We start from the raw sequence: 25,046 nt of genomic DNA on the forward strand, positions 1-25,046 counted from the left end.
GCAGGGGTATAAAATGGTTGTTCTCACCGGGCCAAGGGGCGAAGCACCAACAAGGGTCTTCTGAGATCAGACAGAGGAGCAAGGGTTCACCGGGCCAATCACTGGAGTCGATGCTGGCCAGCCACAGGAGTAATTCTCAGGTTGTCAGTAGGCTGCTCTTCCTCGTAGAAGTCTTGGTTCCAACGATGATATGTCGAATAGCTGCCAGAGCCCACCTTTTATCCAGGATTCTGGGTGGGAGCAAGCCCACCAATGGTAAGGATCTGCAACATTCAAACAGCCCAGGGTTGTCCAATCCTGGACAACCACTGTCATCACTTCCATCCAACAACAGACTTTGGGGTATCAGAGATGTGGACTGGGACCAGACAGTCCCAGCGCCTCCCCTGGCTCACACACACAAAACCCCTTTGCCGGCGAAAGAACAAATTACTTACCACTGGTAATGTTGTTTTTGATGGATGTTCCTCATGCGGATTCCTCATTTTAGATATATTTGAATACTGCTTTGCCAGTAAGGGGTGCTTTGGGGCATCAGCGTCGATGTCCCTCAACGGTCTCCATCTCCACGTCTGGAAGTGATGACGATGATGATATAAATAGCATGCATCACGCCCAGTTACCTCAGTTCCTAGTTTCTCCACTCCCTATGCTCATCTGTCTTGAGGAAAGTCATGTAACCCTGTAAGGACGTTAAAATAGAGAAGAATATGAATTCACCCGTAGTCAGAGGGGTAGGATGGGAGGACAATGAGGAAACTGTGGGAGAAACGTCCATCGGAAAGAACAATTCCAGGTGTAAGTAATTTGTTCTTCTAATGGAGTGTGTCCTCCCATGGATTCTTCATCTTTGATGGATTCCCATAGCAGTATTAATGATGGCGGTGGGAGAAGCAGAAACCTATGATAATTTAGCTAGCACATAATATTGTGCAGAACTTGTTTTCCAAATCAAGCATTCTGACCAGACAGGCTGTCTAAACAATAGCGCTTTGGATATGTATGGAGTGTTGACCACGTTGCAGCATTGTAAATATCCTGCACTAGTACACCTCTTTGTAGAGCCAAAGTAGTTGCGACTCCCCTGGTGAATGGGTTCCTAGATAAGGGACTTCCTTTCCAGCAATGGAGTAGCATGCCAAAATGCATAGGATAATCCATCTTTAAAGTGTCTGGTTGGTTACAGCTTTGCTTAGCTTGTGATTAGTGTTGCCAATGAATAGCTGATCGTCTTGTCTGATATTTATAATTATTAATGGTTTCAAAGCGCTGACCAGGGATTACAACCTGTGTTGCTCTGCGTCATCTTGCTTCCAGACGAGTGCGTTGCCACCGAGCTATACTCCCCCCATGTAGTTTGACATTCTTGCAATAGAAAAGCTAAGAGCTCTTTTCGGATCAAGCCTGTGTAACAGCTCTTCGTCTTTAGAAGGGTGAGGAGGGGGTAGAAAGCTGGCAGCGTGGTGATCTGTGTTAAATGAAATTCAGAAACCACCTTGGGAAGGAAGGAGAGAGGGAGGGAGGGATACGCCCTCAAAACTACCTTCTCTTTGGAGAATACTGCAAATGGTGGCTTGTAGGTAAGGGCTTGTAGCTCACTAACCCTGCAAGCAGAAGTGATGGCCACTAAAAAGATGGGTTTCCAGGTTAGTAGCCCAAGAGGAAAAGAGTGGAGTGGGTTAAATGGTGCACCCATTAAGAACGTAAGAACCGGGATCAAATCCCATTACAGAATCAAAAAAGGGACTGGCACAAAGATATTAATTAGTCCTTTGCGGAATTGGATTACAATCAGCATCTTAAAGTAAGAGCCTTGCTCTGGCGTGCGCTTGAATATTGATAACGCCACTAAGTATCCCTTAATGGGCTACGTGCAGTAAAATGGAAAGCACTGCAGGTTTATTGCAAGAGAAAGGGTCTATATCTTTAGCTCTACACCAGCTACCGAACTTGTTCCAACGTCAGAGGTATAGAGCTTTAGCTGCTGGTCTTCTAGCCGAAAGCAACACCTCCATAACGTCTTCCAGGAGGTCCCAATCTTTATATCTTAACCTCTCAGAAACCAGGCGTGTGGGTTCAGCGTTCTGATTCCTGGGTGAAGAAGGCGGCCCTACTCCTGGGAGAGTAGGTCTACTCTCTGGGGAAGACTGAATGGAGGACATGTCCAGAAGGTCCGAGTACCATGTCCTCCTGGCCCAATCTGGAGCAATCAGGTTTATGGATTTCCCGAACTTCCTCAACCTCCTGAGGACTTGAGGGATGATGGGACTGGCTGGAATGCTTATGAGAGTGGGATTTCCCAGTCCACTACGAACATGTCCCCAAGAGCTCCTCTCTGTAGAAATTCTCTGGAGCAGTATAAGTCGCACTTCCGGTTGATACTGGTCACAAACAGATCCACTTAAAGGGTTCCCAAAGGGCAAAGATCTCCAGAAGGTCCTCCTGAGCTAATTCCCACTCATGGGAGATCATGCTTTGGCTGCTCAGAGTGTCCAGCATTGTATTCTCTTTCTAAGTGAACAGCCGACAGTGAGATCCCGTTTTGTATAGCCCAAAACTAGAGTTGCATTGCCTCCCTGCACAGTGGTAGTGACCCTACACCACCTCTTTTTTTGAAGTAATGCATGGCCACCATGTTTTCCGTCATTATCAGGACGTTCTTTCCCTGTATGGAAGGCAGAAATGTCATTAGCACTAGTCTGATCACCCTCAGCTCTAACATGTTTATGTGTAGTCTTGATTATGCTGTGGACCAAAGTCTGTTCATCGCCAAGTCACTCATGTGTGCTCTCCATCCCATGAGGGAGGCATCCATGACTACAGTTATCTCAGTCCAGGGTTGCCAAAAAGGTTCCCCGATCATCACGTTCTCCCTGCATACACACCACAGGAGATCCTGTGTTACCTACTATTCTGCCTGAGAACTGTGACCATTAGGATCCGAGGGCCCACTGGAGAGACCTCATTCTCAGATGTGCCGCCAGCACCAGTAAAATGCAAGGTGCCATAAGGCCCAGCAACCGCAAAGTCGAATGCTGGTAGATATTGGGTACAAGCTGCAAGCTATGTTGATCCCTCAACTCAGGAGGCAAAGCCTTTTCCGAGGAGAAGTCCAGGACCACCCCAATAAATGGAATTCTTTGAGAAGGTGTCATCTGGGACTTCTTTAGGTTGAGAGAGAAGCCCAGTTTGTGGAGTGAGTGGCAAGTGCTGTTGTGATGTTTCAGAGCCTGTTCGGGAGAACAAGCTCTGATCAGCCAGTTGTTCATGTAGGGAAAGATGTTAATTCTGACTCTCCTCAGATTCGCTGCCACCGCTGCCATGAATTTGGTGAAGACCCTCGGAGCAGAGGTAAGCCCAAAAGGAAGCACTCAAAATTGACAGCGAGAACTGCTAATGGGGAATCTCAGGTACTTCCTGTGCTTGGGATGTATAGGCACATGAAAGTATGCGAAAGAGTGACTATCCTGAATTAGTCTTTCCTGAGGCACTTGTTCAAGTGCCTCAGGTCCAGGATGGGTCCCAGTGCTGCATATTTTCTGGGTACCAGGAAGTAGGTGCCATACCAACCCTGGTTCAGTTCCGTTGTAGGTACATTTTTCAAGGCACATTTGTCCAACAGGGATATAATCTAGTGTAAGGGGAGTGGGTCTGGATCCTTAAGAGAGTGTTTGCTCGGGTGACAGTCTTGAGTCCTCTTCAGAAATGGGAGACAGTGCCCTTGGACAACTATTTTTAATGTTCATGTCTTCGAAGTAATGGTGTGCCATTTTGCAGATAATTGGTCAATCTGCCTCCCACAGGGGTCTTGTGAGCAAAGTGCTCAGAAAGGTTTTAGAGCTGTAGCTGCTGAGGAGTCCAGGGAGGGGGTTGCTGCGTGGGCAGTCTTTCCTCCATGACCACTAGGAGCATGTGCAAATCTTTGCCCTTGTCCCTTCACATAATGGCCTCTTCCTCTTTGAATAAAGGAAGAGTAGTAGCGAAAGGTCCACCCTCTCCACAGCCCTGTGAAGGTGGATGTTTTTGCCAGTGGATAGCCGCTTCTAAAGACTTTGCGGAAGCCTTGGAAGCCTGCAATGTTTCAAGGTTGTCGTCTGACTTGAGGCCAAATAAATTGGACCCATCAAAGGGCATATCCAGACGTCTTGACTGGACATTGTGGGTAAAACCAGATTTGCGCAGCCATGCAAAGTATCTAATAACTGCACTAGATTCCATGCATCTGCTTACGCAGACTGATGTGTATTGCAGGGATTGGCATGAAGCCTCCTTTTGGTTATTAATGAGATTGTAAAATCCCTCCTATCCCACCCTATGGAAGATTGTCAGCTGCTTGTGAAATCACATTCCACAATGTATAGGAGTAAGAGGCTAAAGTGCACACGACGCATGGATAGCTTTCAAAGCCATACTTTCTGCAGAAAAAATACCTTTTTGCTAAGGGGAGTCATAACGCTCATCCTCCCTGTCTGGAGGAACGGAAGGATAAGCTGCAGCTGTGGAGGTAGCAGCCGGTACCACTAAGCTTTCTGGTGTAGGGTGCTAAGACAAAAAAGCAGGGTCCCCTGAAGATGGTTTATATTTTTTAACCAACTCCTTAATAACTGTAGGAGTGTTATCTGCTTTTTTAAAGAATTCCAAGAGTGGGTTATTTAGTGCCGTATGGAAAGGCAGCACAGGTTCCTTAGGAGGTCCTTTATCTCGGATATCAGTTTGTGAGGTCATCTTGGGTGATTCGCCTTGCCAGGATTACGCCAACCCAAGTATTAGGTTACTTTATTCATCACGGTCCTGTAGACTGCATTTGGGTGAGAATAGATATCAGGGGTCTCAAACTCGCCTTGAGGAGAGTTATCGAGTCCACTGGTATCTTTTAGGCATGAGACGAGGTGTTCCATCCACATTTCCTCCAAAATAAGTTCTTAAGGGACATTCAGGGGTCCAAAGTGCTCATATCTGAAGTGAACTATGTCTTCCTCTTCTTCATCCTCTTTGAAAATAGAACCAAAAGATTTGAAAAATTAAGTCTTTGATTGTGGTTTGTATCTCGACATTGTAGGTGCCTCCGACTTTGATGGTTCTTTCGTACAGTATGTCGAAGCAGCCTTTTGCATCGATGTTGACCCGGCGATCAATGGTGTTGACGCTACTTGGGTAGTCATCTTCAAGGCCTTCAGACTCTGGCTTTTGGGCGCGCGGGATGAAGTCGTAATAGATTCCCTGCCGGTCTTGGGAGGACGCTGTGGGATCTGTAGCCTTCTTTGGCTCTGAGGGGCCAGTAGGAATTGCCAATTTAAAAAAAAAAAAAAACTCTCTCCCATTCAGCCACCGAGGCAGGCTTCTTGAGGAAACGTACTTGGCGCCTGTTGGGCAAGGAAGATAGATGGCGCTGTTTCTTATTATTCTTTGATGATGGAGAAGGACAATAATTACTCCTGCATCTATATCTTTTGGAGTGTTACAATATTTTCTTGGGCCTTTCAAGAGACTTGTTTCCTGCAGAACTCCTACCTTTGGAGGATTTTCTTTTTGAAGGTGTGGAGGACAGAGATTTCGATACTGACCTAGGGCGAGCTTCAATGTTCTCTCCTTCAAGACCTTACTATTCATTGACTGGCAGGAGCCATACTCAATTTTGTGGGTTTCAGCCAGGCACAAATTTGGTGCAGATCAGTTATCAACATCTTTGAGTCACAGCCCGCACATCTCTTGGAGCCTGTTTTAGCCATAAACATTGTGACAGAGTCACCAAAAAAGTACATGTGTTCAAGATTTTTTTTTTCTCACTGAGGTGAGCCACAGAGTACGCTGTCCATGCGGAAACATGCAACTCAGGCAATGGGGCCATGGTGTATACTATTTATACCCACATCATTGTCACGACTGGACTGGACGCGGAAGGAAGACCGTTGGGGGAAATAGATGCTGATGCCACACAGCACCCCCTGCTGTCAATTTTTCACCCCCCCGTCCCGTAAACCCCGAGACCGCAAAGCAGGATACAAATATATCTAAGATGAGGAATCCAAGGGTGGACACAATCAATTAGAAGCAGCAACTTTCACCTGGGAAGGGATTAACATATATGGCATTTCCAGACCCGAGAAGGCACGAAGATGGCCAAAGAACAAGATGGCCAAAGAAAATACAAACATCTCGTGGCACAGTCATTTTAGGGTGCTAGCCACCATTAGTAGTAATTCCTAGTAAATGCAGAAGTGCACAAGAAAAATATTTTTGAAAACTGTACAAACAATACAGCTGCCAGCTGTAGACACATTGTCAAAGTAACCAAAAAGCTATTCGGTAAAACGTTAGAAGGATACAAAGTATCCTAACTGCACTTCATTGTAAGGTGATGTGTGCAATTGTAAAAATATAAGAATACATAAAGAGATATAGGGCTCATTACAGGTTTGCCGACTCAACTAAAAGTGCTGGTAACAATGGTTGCAGGCACCCATTCCGGACCGGCAAACTACAAGTCTGCCGGTAGGGGCTGTGAACTACCGGCAGCCTGACCTGCCGGTAGTTCTGGCCCCGACCAGCAGAGTTTTCTCTGAAGCACTGGCACTATTCCCAACGGTGCTGTTGCTTCAGAGTTGCCATTCCCATTGACTCCTATGGAAGGAACTCCATGGGAATGGGAACTTACCGGTTTTCCGCCGCTCGTAATGTCCTGGTATTACTGAGATATTGGGTGGCAGAAACATAAGGCTAGTCTACCTGGAGACTCGTAATGAGGGCCATAGTCTCTCAATACTGAGTCATAGGCACAAGTATGTTTCCCCATAAGAACGAGTAAAACAAGCAAGGGAAGTAAGGCAGATATCTTTACTGACTTCCAAAATGTCAGGACAGAGTTTAAAACCAGCAAAAAGAATGGGGTCTAACAGGAATCTATGGGGGAAAAGGTGCAACAAGAAAATCTTTCCCAACACATGCAGTGCTGGGACCTCATAGGAATCCTGTTTGGGCACCGCCCCCTCCCCCTCCCGCCCTCCAAGACAGCCCTGATTGGCATAAGCCCCCTCCCAACATGTGAAACCTATCTTTCTGATATTACAAAAGTGTCACTATAAACCACACGTACCTACTGAGTTGAGTACTTTTATTCTCCACAGAAGAACTTTGACTTGCTAAAACTCCCCCTTAAGTACACAAAACCTGCTTACTTTTCTGGAAATGTACTGGCCACTTACTCCTTGGTTAAGAATGGACACATTAAGGCTAGTAATAATGTGCTAGTGCTGCCTTATAATACCCTTGATAATAGGTTTAAAATATTTGTCCCAACTTTAGGTAATTTTAACAGTACTTTCAACTAGGATTTTATTCATTCTAGATTGTGGTAGGTGTCGGTCTCATCCGGATACCTAAATATTATTTCATATACATACATACACACACATATATAACAAAGTTGTGTTTGTTTGTGGGTTTGTATGTCGCGTTCTTAGGGACATGATTCCTCCTGAATGGTGAGGTCTGGCGTCATGAAAATGACCACCACTGCAAACACTTCAAATACTCTGAGTAAGCATACAAATATGATATTCATGCGAGAATTAAAATCAGAGATAAATACACATTTGGTGGTGAAATTAACATGCATCACATTTTTCCTTGGTGGCAAACCACAATATTTCTTCATCTTTTTCTGTGGGATATGAAAAGAAATCTGAGAATGGACATCACGGTCGAAGTCGGGTAATTAAGCTAGTATGACATGCATTACACACCGTAACAGCATTTCTGATGATTGTATCTGTTTAGATTCACATGCTGTGCATATAGTCTGACATCTAATGGTAATCATAGAGTATTGCATCTTTCTTTCAAAGATCGAAAGGGGAAGTCGACATGGGCGTGACTGTAACACTATCCCTAACGTGACGTGTAGTGTACCCAAAATCCCTCACGTGTCGAGGTCCCTCTCGTTGTCATTTTTCTGCCGTGAGGCAGCCTTATAGTCAGCGTGAGCGAGTACAAAAGAGAGATGGTGTAAGAGGTCTATGTTCCGTCTACTCCACGAGGGTAGGAAGGGTGGGCGCATGTGAATCTAAGCAGATGCAATCATCAGAAATGCTATTATGATGAGTAATGCAGGTCTTCCGATGCTTGTGAATCTGCTTAGAATCACATGCTGTGCATAGACTAGCGAGCAGTACCCAGAGATGGTGGTGGGATGTGTGGAGGAACAGTAGCAAAGAGATGGCTTGTCCCACCTGAGAATCAGACCTAGCCTGTGGATCTAGGCAATAGTGTTGTGTAAAGGTGTGTACAACTCCAGGTTGCGGCTTTGCAAATGGAATCAAGCGGAACATTTGCAATGAATGCTATAGTAGCCCCTGTGCCCCGAGTAGAGTGTGCTCTAGGCAGGAAGGGTAGATCTCTCTTGGCAAGAGTGTAAGACAGTGTGATGCAGTTAATGATCCACTTAGAAATAGCTGATTTACAGACCGGGTTCCCTTCTCTACTAGCTGCCACAGACAAATAACTGGTTTGTTTTCCTTAGTGGCTTTGTCTTTTCCAGATAGTAGATAACCGCTCTCCTTACATCCAGTATGTGGAGGCTTCTTTCCGCCACGTTAGTGGGGTTCTGGAAAAAGGTGGGTAGTTCTATGGACTGGTTTACATGGAACTTCGAGATGAATTAGGGCGCAAAGCGAGGGTGTGTGGGCAAAACCACCTGGTCTCCGTTAATCATGACAAATGGGTCCTGAACTGAAAGGGCTTGCAGTTCACCAACTCTCCTTATTAAGGGGATTGCCAGCAAGAAGACGGTCTTGCAGGTGAGTATTTTAAGGCTTACCTTGTGCATTGGTTCAAAGAAAGGCCCCATTAGTCTGGTAAGAACAACATTCATGTCCCACCCGGGAGCTGGGTTGGAAATAGAGGGATGAAGTCTCTTTACCCCTGCCATAAAGGTTTTAATTACAGGACTTTTCCACCATGAAACCTTCTCTGGGACGTGGTATACGCCGAAAGCACGGCTAAGTGGACTTTAAGAGAATTGAAAACCAGTCCTGAATCCAACAGGCAAGTTAGGTAAAGGACGATATCTTTAGGTGAGCATTCAATAGGATTGATGCCCCTGCGATTATACAATATGACAAAGCGCTTCCATTTGCTGGAGTAGCAATGCCTGGTGTTTGGTTTCCGTGCTTCTCCGAGTATGTCCATGCATATTTGAGGGAGCTGGAGGTGCCCGAACTCTATGACCTCATGCTGCTAAGTTGAGAGTTTGAGAGCATAGATGTAGTGTTTCCCTTTGGTCTTGAGATAGCATGTTGTACGGCAAGGGCAGCTTCCTGGGACGGGGGACTGACATTGCCATGAGATGGGAGAACCAAGGCTGGTGGGCCCATCAGAATCATCCTGCTGGCTCTTGGTGCATCTTGTGCACTATTCTGCTGAACAGGGGAATCGGGGAGGAAAAAGCATAGACACATTTCTTACTGTTTGAATTTAGAATACTGTTATAAGTTGGTAAAAGGAAAAGATTATTAGAACAAGAGACCACAATTATTCTTAAGCAGGCAAATACTTTTGGATCCCCACAGCAGAGTCATTCAGTATAACAGGCTAAGCCAAAGTCAATGGCAAAAGTCTTATATAGGATGAAGCACTTCTGGTAGGTAAAATGAAAAGTCTTTGCACAGTGTTTTGGAAGTCTTTGGAGAAAAGAAGAATCAAATGTAGGGCCACAAGCCGTTAGACTTGTAAGTGGCAGAAGATGCAAGCAACTCTACAGCAAGAGAGAAGTTCTCTCAGACTTTTTAAAGTACCTTTGAATTGAAGAAAAAGTGCAGCAGATGACTTTTGTTCCTGTGCAGCTCTGCAGATCTCACTGTTCATCAGTCCTCAGTCGTAGGGACAAGAGGGAGGACTTCTGGTGACTCCTGCACTGCAATGGGACAGTCACCGCTCGCAACCGTCAATCCTCAAATCACTGGCTGTTCAGTGTTTCAGCTCCTCGCGTTTACCGCAAATAGCAACACCACGGTTCCTGGCTGTCGAGATGGACTTTCCTTGCTTCTGGGGTCCTGCACTCTGTTGAGGGGAATCATACAATTACTACGCCAGGTTTACTGCGCCGGCCGAAAATGCCATTTCTTTTTTAACCCCATATCTCAGAATATATATGTGGGGCATGAAGTAAAGTAAATAATTAATGTTGGGGGGGAATATAGGGGGTTGCAGGGGGCACCCCCCCGCATATATAGTCTGTGAAAAGGGGGTCGGAAAAAAGAAAAAGTCAGAATTTTCGGCCGGCGCAGTAAACTGGGTCACAATAACCACGTAGATCCTGTTGAGGGGGCTCAGGCTCGGCCAGTCCTGCTTCCTGGGAGTCCGGAGGATCTTCCTGAAGATCTAGGCAAGCTTAAAAGCAACGCACACAATCTGGTGTTCCTCTACCTGTCTATACGGTTTCCAGCAGCAACTCTGTGGAAATTCAACCAGCTCCGAGAAGGATGTCCAGGTGGCTTACTTTGCAGTTGATTGGTCCCACCAACTCAGGGGGAGAAGTGGTCCTTGCAGGGGCTTCTCTGTCAATACGAATTTGGAGTTTCAGCACAGCAGCAAGGCTTCACCGGCCAAACCAACGGTCCAGGAGTTGCAGCAGGTGTCCTCTTCAAGTTCTTCTTCGGTTCCTTCGTTCAGTGGTCAGCTCCGCCTTCCAATCCAAAAGCCTCACCTTTTAGTTTAGTTTCTTTATATGTACCGCGCGCCGAACCCTGGGGTAGCCGGGCGCCAGAGACTTAGAGACAGTTACAACATGGCAAGAATATACAATACAGACTGTGAAATAACAACAATAAGTGTAGTAGACCAGGTTACAAGATGGTCGACAAGGACATGTGGAGAAGAAGTACATTACGCAGAATTTTTGATGGAGCGCCATGTTTTGTTTTGGCTCTAAAAGTCCAGAAGGAGGGTTCTGCTCTAAGGTTTAGTGGCATAGCGTTCCATAGTTTGGCAGCTAGGACCGCGAAGCTGGCGCCACCTGCTTTTTTTAGGGAGAATTTGGGAACGGAAGGGCAATGTGAGTATGGCGTTTCTAGTTGGTCTAGATGATGTGTGATTGTGGAACTTGTCTGCCAGGTATTTGGGCGAGTCATTGGAGCGGCATTTATGGACGATGACGAGGGATCTGAGAGTGATTCTGTCTCGTACCTGGAGCCAGTGAGCATCTTGCCTGATGCTGGAGATGTGGGCGTGTCGTGGGATACTGAGGGCGGCTCTGAGGGCATTATTTTTAAGCACCTGTAGTTTGTTCAGGTTGCGTTCTGACGTGCCGAGAAAGAGGGTATTGCAGTAGTCAATTTTTGAGAGCACTAGCGCTCTGGCTAGTGTAATGCAGCTGGAGGGAGATAGGAACGATTTGCAGGCGTTGATAAGATTATTAGTATAGGCTGTGGATGAGGCTGTGGCATTCACCTGTCTTTTGAGCGAGAGAGTAGAGTCTAGATAAACCCCAAGGGTTTTAATTTCTTTGGCTACTGTGATTAGGTTACCGTCTATGTTGATGGACGCGTAACGGGGGTCTAGTTTGTTTAGCCGTGGTTGGGAGCCGACAAGGAGGAGCTCAGTTTTCTCGTCGTTGAGGCATAGACCGTGCTCTGCCATCCAGGCTTGGATCTCCAAATGAAGGTTGTTGATTCTGGTGGAGTCCTCTTCGTAGCACCCTGATAGGGTGATGAGAACCTGGGTATCGTCAGCATAGTTTGTGTATGTGACACCCAGGTTATCTAGGTGGTCAAACAATAGCTTAGTGAAGATATTATATAGGGTCGGCGAGACGCACAAGCCTTGAGGGACGCCACAGTTGATGGGGACAGGGAGTGCTGAGGCCCCCGGGGAGAAGACCCAGGTGGTTCGGTTGGCTAGGAAGGACTGGACTTTATTCAGTTATCTCCCATTCATTCCAACCTAGCTGTCAGTCACCCAGCAAGGTGGCTGTCCTTGCCGGACAGTCAGCCGGCCAATCACTACGGTTTATAGTGAAAAGACCGAAAATAAAATATCGAAAAAAAAGGTTGAACCAAAAAATCTCAAAAAAAAAAAGAAAAATATCATCCCCCCAACTGCCCTTTTTCATTTATTTTTTATTTTACCCCTTTTTTTCATTTACCTGACCCCAAAAATACATATAAATAAAAAAATAAAAACATTTTTTTTTTTTTTAGATATTTATTTTTCGAGATTTTTATCATTCGATATTTTTTTTCGGCCTTTTGACTGACCACCAATCACTACAGAGTGCATTTGGATCTCCTAGGAGACTAAGCACATGGAGTTCTGGGCAGCTCCCTCACTTCCTGCCTACCCCAGACACCCTGGAGCCAGAGGCAGGCTTCACTCGTGAATCTCGCCAAAGGCAAAAGCGAACAATGGGACCTGGTTTGGCACGCAGAGTAAATGGCCCCGGTTTTCCTTTTTCGCCGTTTCTCTGTGGAAAGGTCCTTCTTGAGATTTACGCTGTGCACCAAACCAGGTTTGGCCCCTTTGTTCGTTTTGTCTTTGGCGGGATTCACTGGTGCAGCCCGCCTGTGGCTCCAGTATGTCAGGCAGGAAGTGAGGGAGGTGCCCGAAACTCCCTGTGCTTAATCCCCTTGGTTACAGGAATGCACCCAAAGGTGATTGGCCAGCTGGCTGTCCTTGGAGGACAGCCACCCTGCTGTATGATTGACAGATAGGCTGTGAATGAATGGGAGAAACCTGCATAAAAGGCGAGGCTTTTTGCTTGGAAGGCAGAGTCGACCACTGGACGAAGGAATACGAAAAAGAACTTGGAAGAGATGCCTGCTGCAACTCCTGGACCGTTGGTTTGCCCGGTGAAGTCCTGTTGCTGTGGTGAAGCTCCAAATTTGCCTCGACTAGAGAAGCCCTGCCACAGACTTCTCCCCTTGGGTTGGTGGGACCAATCAACCCCAAAGTGAACTCATCTGGACATTCTCTCAGAGCTGGCTGTACTTTCCTTGCTGCTGCAGGAACTGAATTGCCAGGGAGAGGATCACCAGACAGGGTGCATCACTTTTAAGTCGGACCCAAGCTCCAGGAAGATCTTCCAGACTCCCATGAAGCAGGACTTACCAAGCCTGAGCCACTTCAACAGAGTGCTGGACCCCAGATGAGAGGAAAGCCCATTACGGTATCCGAGAACCACGGTAGTGCTAATTGTGGGAGACGTGAGGAGTTGAAAACACGAAGTGCAGCTGATCTAAAGTTTGCCCATTGCTGCCGCTGACCTTCCATTCGTAGTGCAGGAGTCCCCAGACGTCCGACCTCTTGTCCCCACGACTGAGGCCCAGGGACAAAGGATCTGCAGACCTTTACAGGAACAAAAGTGCAGCTGGATCCAGTTTTCTTCTAACCAAAGGTACTGTAAACCTAAGAGGACTTACCTCTTGTTGTGTAGCCTTGCTAGTTCTCAGTTGAGACTTGCCCTGGTTGCTCTTGCAGAGTTGCTTGCAGCTTTGCCCTCTCACAAGCTTATCAGCTTGTGGCCCTTCAGTGATTTCCTTTCTACAAACTTTTCTTAAAACATTGAGCAAGACTTCCTACAAGAAGACTTTTCAGCTCCCCTAGACTGTGCTCAACTAACATTGGCTGTCCGAGCTCCCTGAGAGACTTCTCTTAACTCCGACTTTGTGTCTTTGCCCTTCCTCCAGGAAATGGTTAATACTTTGCATTGGAGGGTTCAAAAAGTACTTACCAGTTTATAAATTGTTAACCTTTGTTTTATTCCCCTATCTAACCTTTTGCACCAAAGTCTGTATTGCTCTAAATGTACCAGTGATAAATCAATGTCCACAGTGGGTGTAGCAAGTGTCTGTGTGCCATCCCCAACGGATATCATCTTATTAGAGAAACTAAGAGTGTGTTCTGAAGTATACTTTGCAATATTACTTGTTTGCTCCCTTCTAAAGAAGGCTTATTCAACTGACTGTTAAATAAATTAATAATTGATTATCAAGAAACCTTAAGTATCAGTGTTTATTTGAATAACTGTCACTGTACTGTGAAATTCTGTGTTACAACCACACAGCTCACATTGACCCCTCTTGAGATAAGCCTGGCTGCACAGTCCCTCTACCAACTTGTGTAGTACATGCTTATACCAAAAGGTTGGATTAACTATTGTCAAGAGGACAAGGTTGGTGCAGTCTCCCACAGGGTACTGCATACAAGCTTGCCTAACAAGCCACGACCGCCAGCAGACGTGATTAGGTGGGCTCTGGAACACCTTGACTAGGCCCCATTATACATAACTAACTCGCCAGGAGAGTGGTATTATTTGCGATCCTTGTGGAGTAAGCCGCAGAGGTGGTGACCCATTTACCCAGGGCATAAAGCTTTTTACAGTCTTTGTCTGGAGGGGCTTCCGCCGAAGACAATGGACCTCCCACCCTCTTCCGAGTGGTAGTGACCACCAGGGAATCTGGTGTAGCATGACCCCTTATGTAGAGTGGGTCGGAAGGTGATGGGCGGAATAGTTTTTCAACCCAGGGGTTGACCGCCCATGTGAGAGACAGGGACAGTAAGAAAGGGGCCAGGCGCCTCTTTATAGAGTTCGGTAGGGAGGTGGCTTTACTAGCCGGAGCCTTCTCTTTGAGGATATCCTCCACGAGGTCCGAGTCTGGAGCTGCCTCATGTGGTGCAATTTGTAAATGATCGGCTGCTCTTTTTAGAATGCATTAAACAACATCTGGTCGTCAACTGGTGACGAATCCCTCTGTGGAGGAGAAGGGGAATCTAGGCAGATGACGTCCGGTTCAGGGGTATGCGTTGGGTATAGCCAAGGGCCCTGATACTCCGCCTGATCCTGATCCCAGTGTGGGTCTTGATCAGCCGTGTCTTGTGCAAAAGGATTAATGTCTTCATAAGTATCCTCATGTGTTGGGTCCTCTGGGACATCCAAGATATCTTCCTGCAGATAACTGCAGAAATTACCCATATCTGTGCAGAGATGGGTAATTTCTGCAGTTTGTAAGGAATGGTGCAGGAGTCCTCTTCCCTGGGTCTTTTTGGTGTAATGCACCTGTCCGAAAAGTCCATAGGTAAGAGGCATACGGGTCTGGAGGTGGAAAAAGTTGCCCAGGAGGGGGAGATTTTCCCAATAAGGCCTTGGAGAGAGGCTGAGGGGCTTCAGAATACTCCTCTCGACGAGAGGGGGTGCCCTTGTGCTGTGGCCACTGAAAAGATAGCCGCAAGGCTTTTGCATATTTCCATTATATCAAAGGTTTCGACGGGCCTGATGGCGCAGTCGATGACTCCAAGGAGGCCTTAGATGCTTGTGTACACTTGGATGGTGTGTCGACGACGGTATGTTTTTTAGGGTGAACGCCCGTTCCAGAGGGTTGCCTAGTCGCATGCAGTGAAAGCGGTTGCGTGGAGGGCGCCAAACCGCAAGGTTCGAAAGGTGCCGTCGAAATCGTCGGTGGCCCTGTTGGCATTGCACGCTTCTTTGATGTTTCCGTTGAAGAGGCTTTATGGGCTGTGTGTTTTTGTATCCGTGGTGCATGGGTGCCCTTGTTGCCGGGGTGTGATCTCCCCATAACAGAGCTGGTGGTCTGTCTGTCAGGTACGGGCATTTCGGAGCCCTGGCTGCCGACTGATTCCTCGTCGTCCGAAGCGATGGCGGCAACGGGGGAAAACCTTTCGGCCTACATACCGTAGGCCGCCCACCGTTTAGTCCGCCTGTCTCAACTTCTTTGGTCGAAAGAGCTTACAGGCTTTCATGAGCACTCATCGTGGTCTTGAGGAAGACACTGATTGCAAAATGTAAAGGGTGTCCTCTCCATAGCAGAGGGTAGCGGCAGCCAGACCAACAAGAGAAAGAGAGGGGTAAAGGAAATACATTCATAGAGATGAATAAACCCAGGGCCCCACTCTCCCTACTGTAAGGGCCTGGCCGGAGGGCCGAGGCCACGCGGTCGACAGTTGAGCAGTTGGACAGTCGCTGAGCATTTGTCGATGTCGTTGGTGGCAGGAACCCAAGGCAGACATCGAGGTCGTGGGAACAAAGTTAGCAATATTTTTGTATTTGTATTTATTATAATTTATATAGCGCTTAACGCAAAGCGCTTTACAAAAGGAACAAGCAAAATACAACAAGCATTACTTAACAATGGAATCAAAACAAGAAAACAGTACAAGGAATAATTTACATTTTAAGCGTGATAGGAGAGGGACAGAGAGTAGGAGGTGTGGGTAGAGGTAGAGTCAGAAGTTAGAGTGGAAGCAAAGGTGTTAGGGAGGAGAATGGAAGAGAAGATTTTAGAGAAGTGCGGAATGAAGGGTAGGAGGAAATAGAGCAGAGGGGAAGGCGGTTCCAACGGAAAGGAGCGAGTAGTTGAAAGGAGCGTAAGCGAGAGGGGGCGCAGGGTGGAGGAGGAGGAGAGAGAAGGAACTGATCAGCAGAGCGGAGTGAACGAGAAGGAGTATAGAAAGTGAGAAGGGATGATAGGTAGGGAGGGGCAAGACCATAGATGGATTTGAAGACTAGACAGAGGAATTTAAATTTGAGCTGGGAGTGAAATGAGAGCCAACCTAGTGAGATAAGAGAAGAGGAGATGGAGTCATGCGAGCTCCGCATAGGCGACTAACTAGGTTGGCGGAAAAAACCAATTTGAGGGACACCGACGAATGAGTGATTTTGGGTACACTACACGTCACATTAGGGATAGTGTTACAGTAAAGCTCATGTCGACGTCCCCTGCCGATCTTCACAAGAAAGATGCAATACTCTGCGATTACCACTAGATATCTGACTATATGCACAGCATGTGATTCTAAGCAGATTCACAAGCATCAGAAATATTTATATACATATTAATAAGTAAACCCATTTTTATTATATTTACCTGTGTGGGAAATCTATTGCTTGAAAAACTATTGTGCATTTACAAGCAGCTCCTAACATTAATAGAGTACGCCTTGTTCAGTCTTGTTAGTAAGTGAGAATAGGTTAGACTTGTGTGTTAAACCTTTGGAGGGCTACTAAGGTTGGCTTTCTAGAAAACAACACCAGTAGTCATTCCAAAGAAACTTGTGGTAACCCCTTGGTTCCAGCAGGCTAAATCTCACTATAATTCTCAAAAAGCAGCTATTAACAAGTGGCGACACCACAGCCGGCTGCATGGTGAGAGTCACTCAGTGCATAGAGCATCTTTTGGGCACCGAAACCTGGAAAGGCTTATGTCCTCTCAGGTGCAAATTCTAGATTTGCATCACTGAGGACTATATCGGGAAAAACACTGGTAACCCAATCAAAAAGAAGTAAAGAACATGGGGATCTCAAATGAGAGCTTCACATCGGCACTTGTGACTTCAAGGTAACATTATACGTGATCAGGCTTCAAGTGAGCAGACCACACAGCACACCCTGGCCAAAAGAGGCATCCCATCTGGAGGAGACATCTGTAGAGTAATATTTGCAAAAGGCATTGGCATAGCTCATGTTGGGGCCATACATATCTCTGTGGCAGGAACATTCCTCTGGCAAAATGTGTTTTTACTTGGCAAAGGTAATTTTCAATGTGAAGGGGTTCCCTGTCCAATAGTGAAGGAAAAGTGCATCTAAGGTGAGAACTCTTTTCACAGAGCATTGTACGGCACCTCTTCTAGGACTAGAATCCTAACCTTTCTTTACAAGTGCAGGCTACTGGTTACGTCAAGGAACTCGTAGTGTATTACTACAGTGGTTAAAATGAAAATTAAAAAAAGAAATCAGGACAATTGTGTACTGAATTAGAATTTTGGTTCTCGCACAACACAGAGAAGATTCTAAACCACATTAGTCTATGTTGGTGAACAAAGGAATCGAAGGAAAAGCATGCAAGAAAATATGCCTGCTGCTCAAATCATACAAATAGTTACTATTGGCATAATGCCTGCTTATTTCATAACAAATTAGCACAATTACTTCAATTTCTTCAGATCATGCCACAGACAAGATCTCCTTAACCCGCAGACACCATGGTTGAGGGTTCTCACACGTACAAAAGAAAAAGAATATGATCAAAATGGTTGGCAACTCACCTGTTCTATCAACTTCACTTGCTCCCTTGTGTCACTCAGCTCATCTTTGATCAAATCCAACTCCTGCCTTTTTTCTGTAAATAATATAGTATAGAATAACATGTTAAATAATGCCCTTGACTAACAGACATATTTGTACTAGAATGTGCGAGTTACTCATCGATGGCAACACTTGCTGAATTAACATTACAAAAGTTACATTTTTCATGTCATTCACAGGAGATTCAGAGGTAGGAAATAGTTGAAGTGATGGGGCATCTCAAAGAAGAAATCCTCCTGTCACATTATGAACATGAAGTTCTAATGGTTAATGGTGCGGAGGAAAACATAATATGCACATTTGTAAATGGTCAGGAAGCAGGGGCTTCTGCTTAAGGGTGATATATTGGTGTTTTATTGGGCGAGAAGCTCTGCACAGATATCAGAAGTATGTATGTTCCAATTATTTGTTTTACCTTGCAGAAGTTGCTGGATTGCTGTGGTTTCAGTCTTCACCGATAACTTCTGCTTGTTCAATTGGTCAATTTCTTGCTGCAATACCTTGATGTTGGATTCTAGCTTCTCCACAGTACATAATGCTGTTTTATTGCGGTCTTCTGTCGCTGCAACCACTCTGAAATGGGAACCACTCAAACGATTAACAAAAGACTAAGCTAATAATGTAATTAAAGATGTAGAGGAGCACTATGTTGTGCTTTTAATAACTGGATTCTGTAAATATTTGCCAAAGGTAATAGACATTAGCTACATGTGGTAAATTCAGAAACCTGTACGTGTCAAGGATTAGCAATTATCAAAAACCGAGAATTACCCAGCTACGTGCGGTCTATTACATTTATTGTATCAAATTTAATTTGTGCATATGTTCAATGTTGCTAGTCGTATTACAAACATACTAGCTAAGAAATACTGCATCCAAGGACAATATTAGTTTCCTTGGTTACATCTTTAAAAAAATTCCACTTTTATAAATGCCTCAACTTTTTTCAATCTTAGGACAATATCCTATATGTGGACCTTGAGTGAGCTTTCTCAGGGCTATTGATTGTTTTCGGCCAATTAAATCCCACAATAGAACCAAACAAAAGTAAGACAAAAAGAAAACAAAGACAACAGAACATGCAAAATTGATTACTGATCATATTGGTATTATTTCATATCCTATTGAAATCCATCTACATTTCTTCTGACCATATTAATTGAACTTATATTATCAGATTCATGGACTTCTAACGCATACATCGGGAAGATAACTCATATTGTTACAGAAATTCTGATTTATTACAACTCTCCCAATACATGACCTTCATTTATTTTCTATCCTTATAAACTATCATTTATGACCAATCTGGACACCCCCTGTGAAGCTAGGGTGGTGAGCCCGCTGTGCAAGACAATCCCTAGGGGTCTGGGCAAATGGGACCTCACTGGGAGTGACTCCCCTTCTTGGGGCAAGGACTCCCAGTCCAATAATGACCTCCCTTAAAAGGGCTACATTATCCACGTACATGGGACTGGAAAGAACCAAGGGTTCTTGGATGTTTACTACAAGTACCAGCATTTCTTCGTCTTTCCTATTTGCTTCAGGTAATGGCGATTTATCTGGGGGCCGCCGTAAATGAAGGATATAACTTTTCTGATTTTGAGGACTGTTAGGTACGAATTGATGCAGTCACACTGTGTGAGACTGCACAACCTTTATCTGCTTGGTATTAGGTAACCCACCTTTTTGTGTAGGTCTGTACTACACAAGTTGGTAGTGTGACTGAGCAGCCAGGCCTATCTCAAGAGGGGTAAATGTGAACTGTAGAGCTGTACAAATGAAATTCGTAAATATAAGAAGCCAAGTAACACTTATAGTCCAGGTTTCTGTTATAAATAGTTATTTATTTAATTGACATACATTTTTAAATAAGCGTTCTTTAAAAAGGCAATTCATGTAACATTGTAAATATACTTTAAAATTACTTTTCAGAAAAAAAAACAAGTTAGTGGATAATCTTTGTGTTAGTTAGGAATTGGTGTAGTAACACTCTGTGAGACTACACAACACTTATCTGCTTGGTATTAGGTGACCCACCTTTTGGTATAGGTCTGTGCTACACAAGTTGGTAGTGTGACTGAGCAGCCAGGCCTCTCTCAAGAGGGGTAAATGTGAGCTGTAGAGCTTTAGCAATGACATTAACAAATACAAGTATCCAAGTAACACTTACACTCAAGGTTTCAGTTTTAAATAGATATTTATTTATTTTACATCCATTTTTAAATAAGCGTTCTTTAAAAAGGGAAAGATATGTAACCATCAAATATACTTTAAAATACTTTCCCAGATTCAGCACAAATTAGTGGATATTCTTTGGATATGCTTCTTGCACAATTCCTACACCCGGAGGTGACTTCATTCACAAGGACAGTAATGGCATTTATATATCACTAGGTGTACTTTGCAGATTCTGAGGTTGCGAAAGGAAAGGTTAAAGGAAGGAAACAAAGGTTAAACAGGTTCTCAGGGTATGCAAGTATACTTAAATCTTCCAATGAAGTCTAGACAAGCCTTTCCCAGCAATAACAGTCTAAAACAAGTTACCACTTATGAGGGACACAAATATCAGTCAATGGACTAGAAGAGTTTGCAGGGAGCCAGGACAGCCAAAGTCAATTGGAGCACAGTCTATGGAGCTGAGGCACTTCTTAGACAATAAAAGTCTTGCACAAAGTTAGAGAGTTTTGTAGAAATCACTTGTAGGGTCACAAGCTGTTACACTTGTGAAAAGCAGAGTTGGAATCAACTCTAAAAGGTGAACCACTGCAAGTCTCAACTGAGGCAAGTACCCAAAGTCTAAACAGTACCTCTGGTTTGAAGAAGAGTGGTCCAGCTGGATTCTGTTCTGTTGCAGCAGTACAGACCCTGGGTTCCCGAGCCTCAGTCCTGGGGACAAGAGGGAGGACGTCTGGAGGGCACCTGCGGCGGCAATTTGGAGGTAGTCAGCAGCTACGGGCTCTTTTCCGATCAGCTGTACTTCACGGTTTCAGTGCTCGGTAAACAGCACCACTGCGGATCTCTGATACCGGTTGGGATTCCTTCACTCCTTGGGTCCTGCACCCTGGTGAGGAGAGTCGAGCTCTGGTCCTCCTGCTTCTGGAGGAGGGTCCTTAGGAGACTCCTGGAGCTTCTGGTCAGATTTCAGACGTTGCACTCGACAACACATTTCTTGACCCCTAGCACTCGGTTCTTGCAGCAGCGAAGAAGTACATCCAATCAAGGAAGATGGTCCAGTGGAGTTCATCTCGGGGTTAGTTGGTCCCATTAACCCAAGGGTTAATTCCGGAGCTTTTCTTGTCGATCAGAAAAAGGAGTTTCAGCAATGCAGCAGGGCTTCGCCGTCAATTCAAAGGCAATTCAAAGGTCCAGGAGGATGCAGCAAGCTTCGTTCACGGTTTGTCGGGTATTTCTCCCAGTGGTCAACTATGCCTCTAGTCCCAAAACTCTCACCTTTTAAGCAGGCTTCTCCCATTCATGCACAGCCTAGCCTGTCAATCACACAGCAGGGTGGCTGTCCGGAAATGACAGCCAGCAAATCAGGACTGGGTGTATTCAAGCATTCCTAGAGACAAAGGACGGGGCGTTTTGGCAACCTCACTCACATCCTGCCTTTCCAGACACACTGGAGCCAGAGGCGGGCTTTAGGGTTGAAACCTGCCAAAGGCAAAACGAACAAAGGGCTCAACTCAGCCTCGACGCACAGAGTAAAACCCAAGAAAGACCTCATAAACAGAAAATGGCAAAAAAGGAAAACGGGCCATTTTGACAAAAATGGTCACCCTTGGTGCTGTACTGCAGCTGAGGGTACAGCCTGCGGTAGAAAAGCACAATGGTAGGAAAAATTAAACCACTGCCACCAGCCATTTAAAGCAGTGAGGGTAACATAACAATGTTACATGAGAGAGTAGGTTAAGGGGCTGCTAGGTAACCCCCCCCCATCACTCCACATAAAATGGGGTGTGCTGGACCTACAAAGAGAAAAGGGAAGCAAAGTCAATTTCACTTTACCATTCTTGGGAACTGTAGTTCACCCAAGAAAAGGTATTTAAACCTTATGATAAATCTAAAGGGATTTCTCTGTGACACTGCACTGAAGGTGCTGTTGTGTCACTATACAAATGTAGATGCCTCTGGAGTTTGTCAGATTCTAAAAACAGTGAAAAGCCAAAATCCAAATCAGGTCAAAACACGAGAGAGTGAGAAAAAGGTCTCACTCACTCCAGGGTTAAAATTAAAATGTCCTAAATCCAACAAAAGAGCTGGGGGTCTCTAAGGATTAAGGGAATTAGCACAGAATTTAGAATTCTCCCCAACAATGACATACATGCATAGAATATTAACTGTGAATGGAGAGAAACTGGGGAAGCCGTTTACGACTCCTACATTGGGTGACGATCCACAGTAGGCAGAGACGAGCCTCTGGAAACACGTCCTGGCGGAGCAGAGCTATGCACAAGCGCAGAGCCAGAGGAGGAGGAGGAGGAGTAGCAGGAGCAAGGCCCGCTAGCTGGAGGCTACGAAGCGTGAACGCTGAGCAAGCAGGAGTCTGAACAGGAAAGGAGCCTAGACAGGAAGCAAACCATCTTTTCTGGTGGCGCGACCACTAAAACTCAGTGGTGGGCCGGGTGCCCAGCAACTGATCCGAGACCAGAAACAAACCAGGAGCCTGAAGCGCTGAACTCTACATGGAAAGTGTTGGTCCAAGCGGAACGAGCATGAATTGAAAGGCGAATGCTCCTACCATCAGGACGCCAGCAAAGGAGACAATCTGAGGTCAGAAACTGCCAGATCCATTCCTGGTATGACACCCTTGGAAACCAAAACGAGCACAAGACCCATCAATCTGGAATGAGAGTGTTGCTAATATAGTCACTAATATCAGGGCTGGAGAAGTCACTGTGAGATTGAAAGTCTGAAAGCATGGAACGGTGATGCAACCCCATATTAAAAAAAGATTGAAAGAACTACAAACACTATCTATGAAGGCTGGGGAAGCAGTTTCCAGTGTGAGAAAGTGAGAGATTTGTATGGACACACATCTTGTGCACCAGGAAGTCAAAGGCATATGTCTGATTTGCATCCAGGCTGGTGAAGCCAACAAATGTTTCAAAGTGCTTGATTTAAGGAGTAACGGATACCTCAGAGCCACAGGACTTTGGGGAGTTGCAGTGCCACAAGAGGTGGTAGAAGGACAATATATGCAAAAGTAATCCTGGAGGGATTTTTACTACTGCTAAAGGGTAAACTGATCCGAGAGGAATTTAGCCACTAGTAAGCCACGAGTAAGATAAAGCAAGAGGAATTGTTGCTTTCCCCCTCTCTGGAGAACAAACAAGAACTATATAAAAGGCACATTTGCAAACTGTACACAAAGATTGAATATCAAGTAGGGGTATCCTCGAGGAACTCAAATCTTTAGTTGACTATACTCCACTGTTCTCTCCACCCTTTGAACTGGTATTAATCGGTTAGTGTCTTGGAAGTTTTTCCTCGCCTTAGTTTGCTACCCTCGTCTGAGAAAGGGAAAATAATGAAGAAGGGAAACATCTTTAGTGTTTAATAATACTTAATTCTCTGTTGATCTTTCTTTTTCCCCTTGTTCCACTTGCGAAATCACTGCGCTACCATGCTCCACTCAAACTCCACAAAATCACCTTTTCACTGTGCTACACGTGCCAAATGGTACAGTGAGCTGATCAGCGCCTCTCACGCTCTCTTTATCTTTTAACAAAAATACCTCACTTACCTCCTTGCGCCCTCCTATTAACTTGCTATCACACCACACACTCTGTGCTACTTTTTACTAACGTGCACCATGGAAACCCAAGTTGCGCACACTGAATTTCTCCATTATACTGTTTAGGACCGCATCGAACGAAATACAATGCAGAAATTATCACTTCTTATGGCTAAAAAGGGCAAAGTTACGTACTCTAGTATTTAAGAATTTTAAACGTTTACAATTCTCCAGTGTCTCCAAAAGGATAAGTCATAACATAACTATTTACAAATCAGAATTTTCCAGAGTCAATAATATCAAATCATGTTACGAGATGCTACGCTTTTGTTTATCACTCAACTCTCAGCTCTTTGGTTATCCCCACCAGTCAAAGGAAGAAGACTCTCTGGGCTGGAGATCTCCTCTGTCGTTGGGAAAAGTGGTGAGACGGTTCCGCAGGGCTCCACCGGTGGTGTCGTCGTTGCAGGTCAGCTCGGCTTCTCCCTCCTCGGATTCTTTAGGTCCTTTGGCGACTTCTGAAGTTCCAGTCCCCAAAGCCCTGCTTTTATGCAGAAAACCCCCATTCATTCAGCCTAGCTGTCAATCAAACATGCTAAGTGGTGAGCCGGGCGGCTCACCACTTGGGCCAATCACACAAGAGTGCGACTTGAGTTGCCGAGGCAACTCAGTCCATGTGCCTAAACCCCCTCCCACATCCCCTGTGGTACCGAGACCGAGTGGCACCACTATTGGAGGCTTCTGTGGAGAAGCCCGTCAAAAAGTGGAACAAAGGGCTCGACTTGGGTTGGAGTCACAGAAGCGAACACAAACGCCATTTTGGAACCAGGTTTCGGCAAAAATTACCAACTGGTGAATTAATATTAATTTAATAAACCGGCGGTATGTTCGAGGCTATATTAAAAAGTGGTAGCCTCGAACAATGGGAAAATCCCATTGGAATATATTCGCGGTCGAATATAAAAAGTAGGATCCACTGCCACCAGCCAAAACCCGGTCGGGGGGGTTCTGGACAGTGCCCCCTCGAACATCAGACCCCGGGGCAATCGAATTGCCCCGACCAGTACGTCAACAATATGATGGTTTGTACTGGTTCTGTTCACAATTTGAGACTAGTAAAGCCAATGGTGACTTTACATGCCCTGGCAGACAGTAATCAGTCCCAGGGTATGGAGTCTATGTTTGGGGGTCGCTACGACACCCCTGGGTTACGGC

General features: G+C 45.4%; 1 protein-coding gene across 4 annotated transcripts in view; it reads right to left on the reverse strand.

The window, feature by feature from the left end:
* The window catches only part of CNTRL (centriolin), a 1,220,196-nt gene that overhangs the window by 255,427 nt on the left and 939,723 nt on the right, over positions 1-25,046 (reverse strand). For all 4 annotated transcript variants that reach the window (XM_069609523.1, XM_069609522.1, XM_069609524.1 and 1 more), the window contains 2 exons: positions 18,507-18,664; positions 18,052-18,125 (listed from right to left, as the gene is read on the reverse strand). In XM_069609523.1, coding sequence (XP_069465624.1) covers positions 18,052-18,125; positions 18,507-18,664 — 232 coding nt within the window. The remainder of the gene's footprint in view (positions 1-18,051; positions 18,126-18,506; positions 18,665-25,046) is intronic.

This window comes from Ambystoma mexicanum, chromosome 8, assembly GCF_040938575.1.
Source record: "Ambystoma mexicanum isolate Mex_15411 chromosome 8, UKY_AmexF1_1, whole genome shotgun sequence".
In the NCBI taxonomy this organism is placed as follows: domain Eukaryota; kingdom Metazoa; phylum Chordata; class Amphibia; order Caudata; family Ambystomatidae; genus Ambystoma; species Ambystoma mexicanum.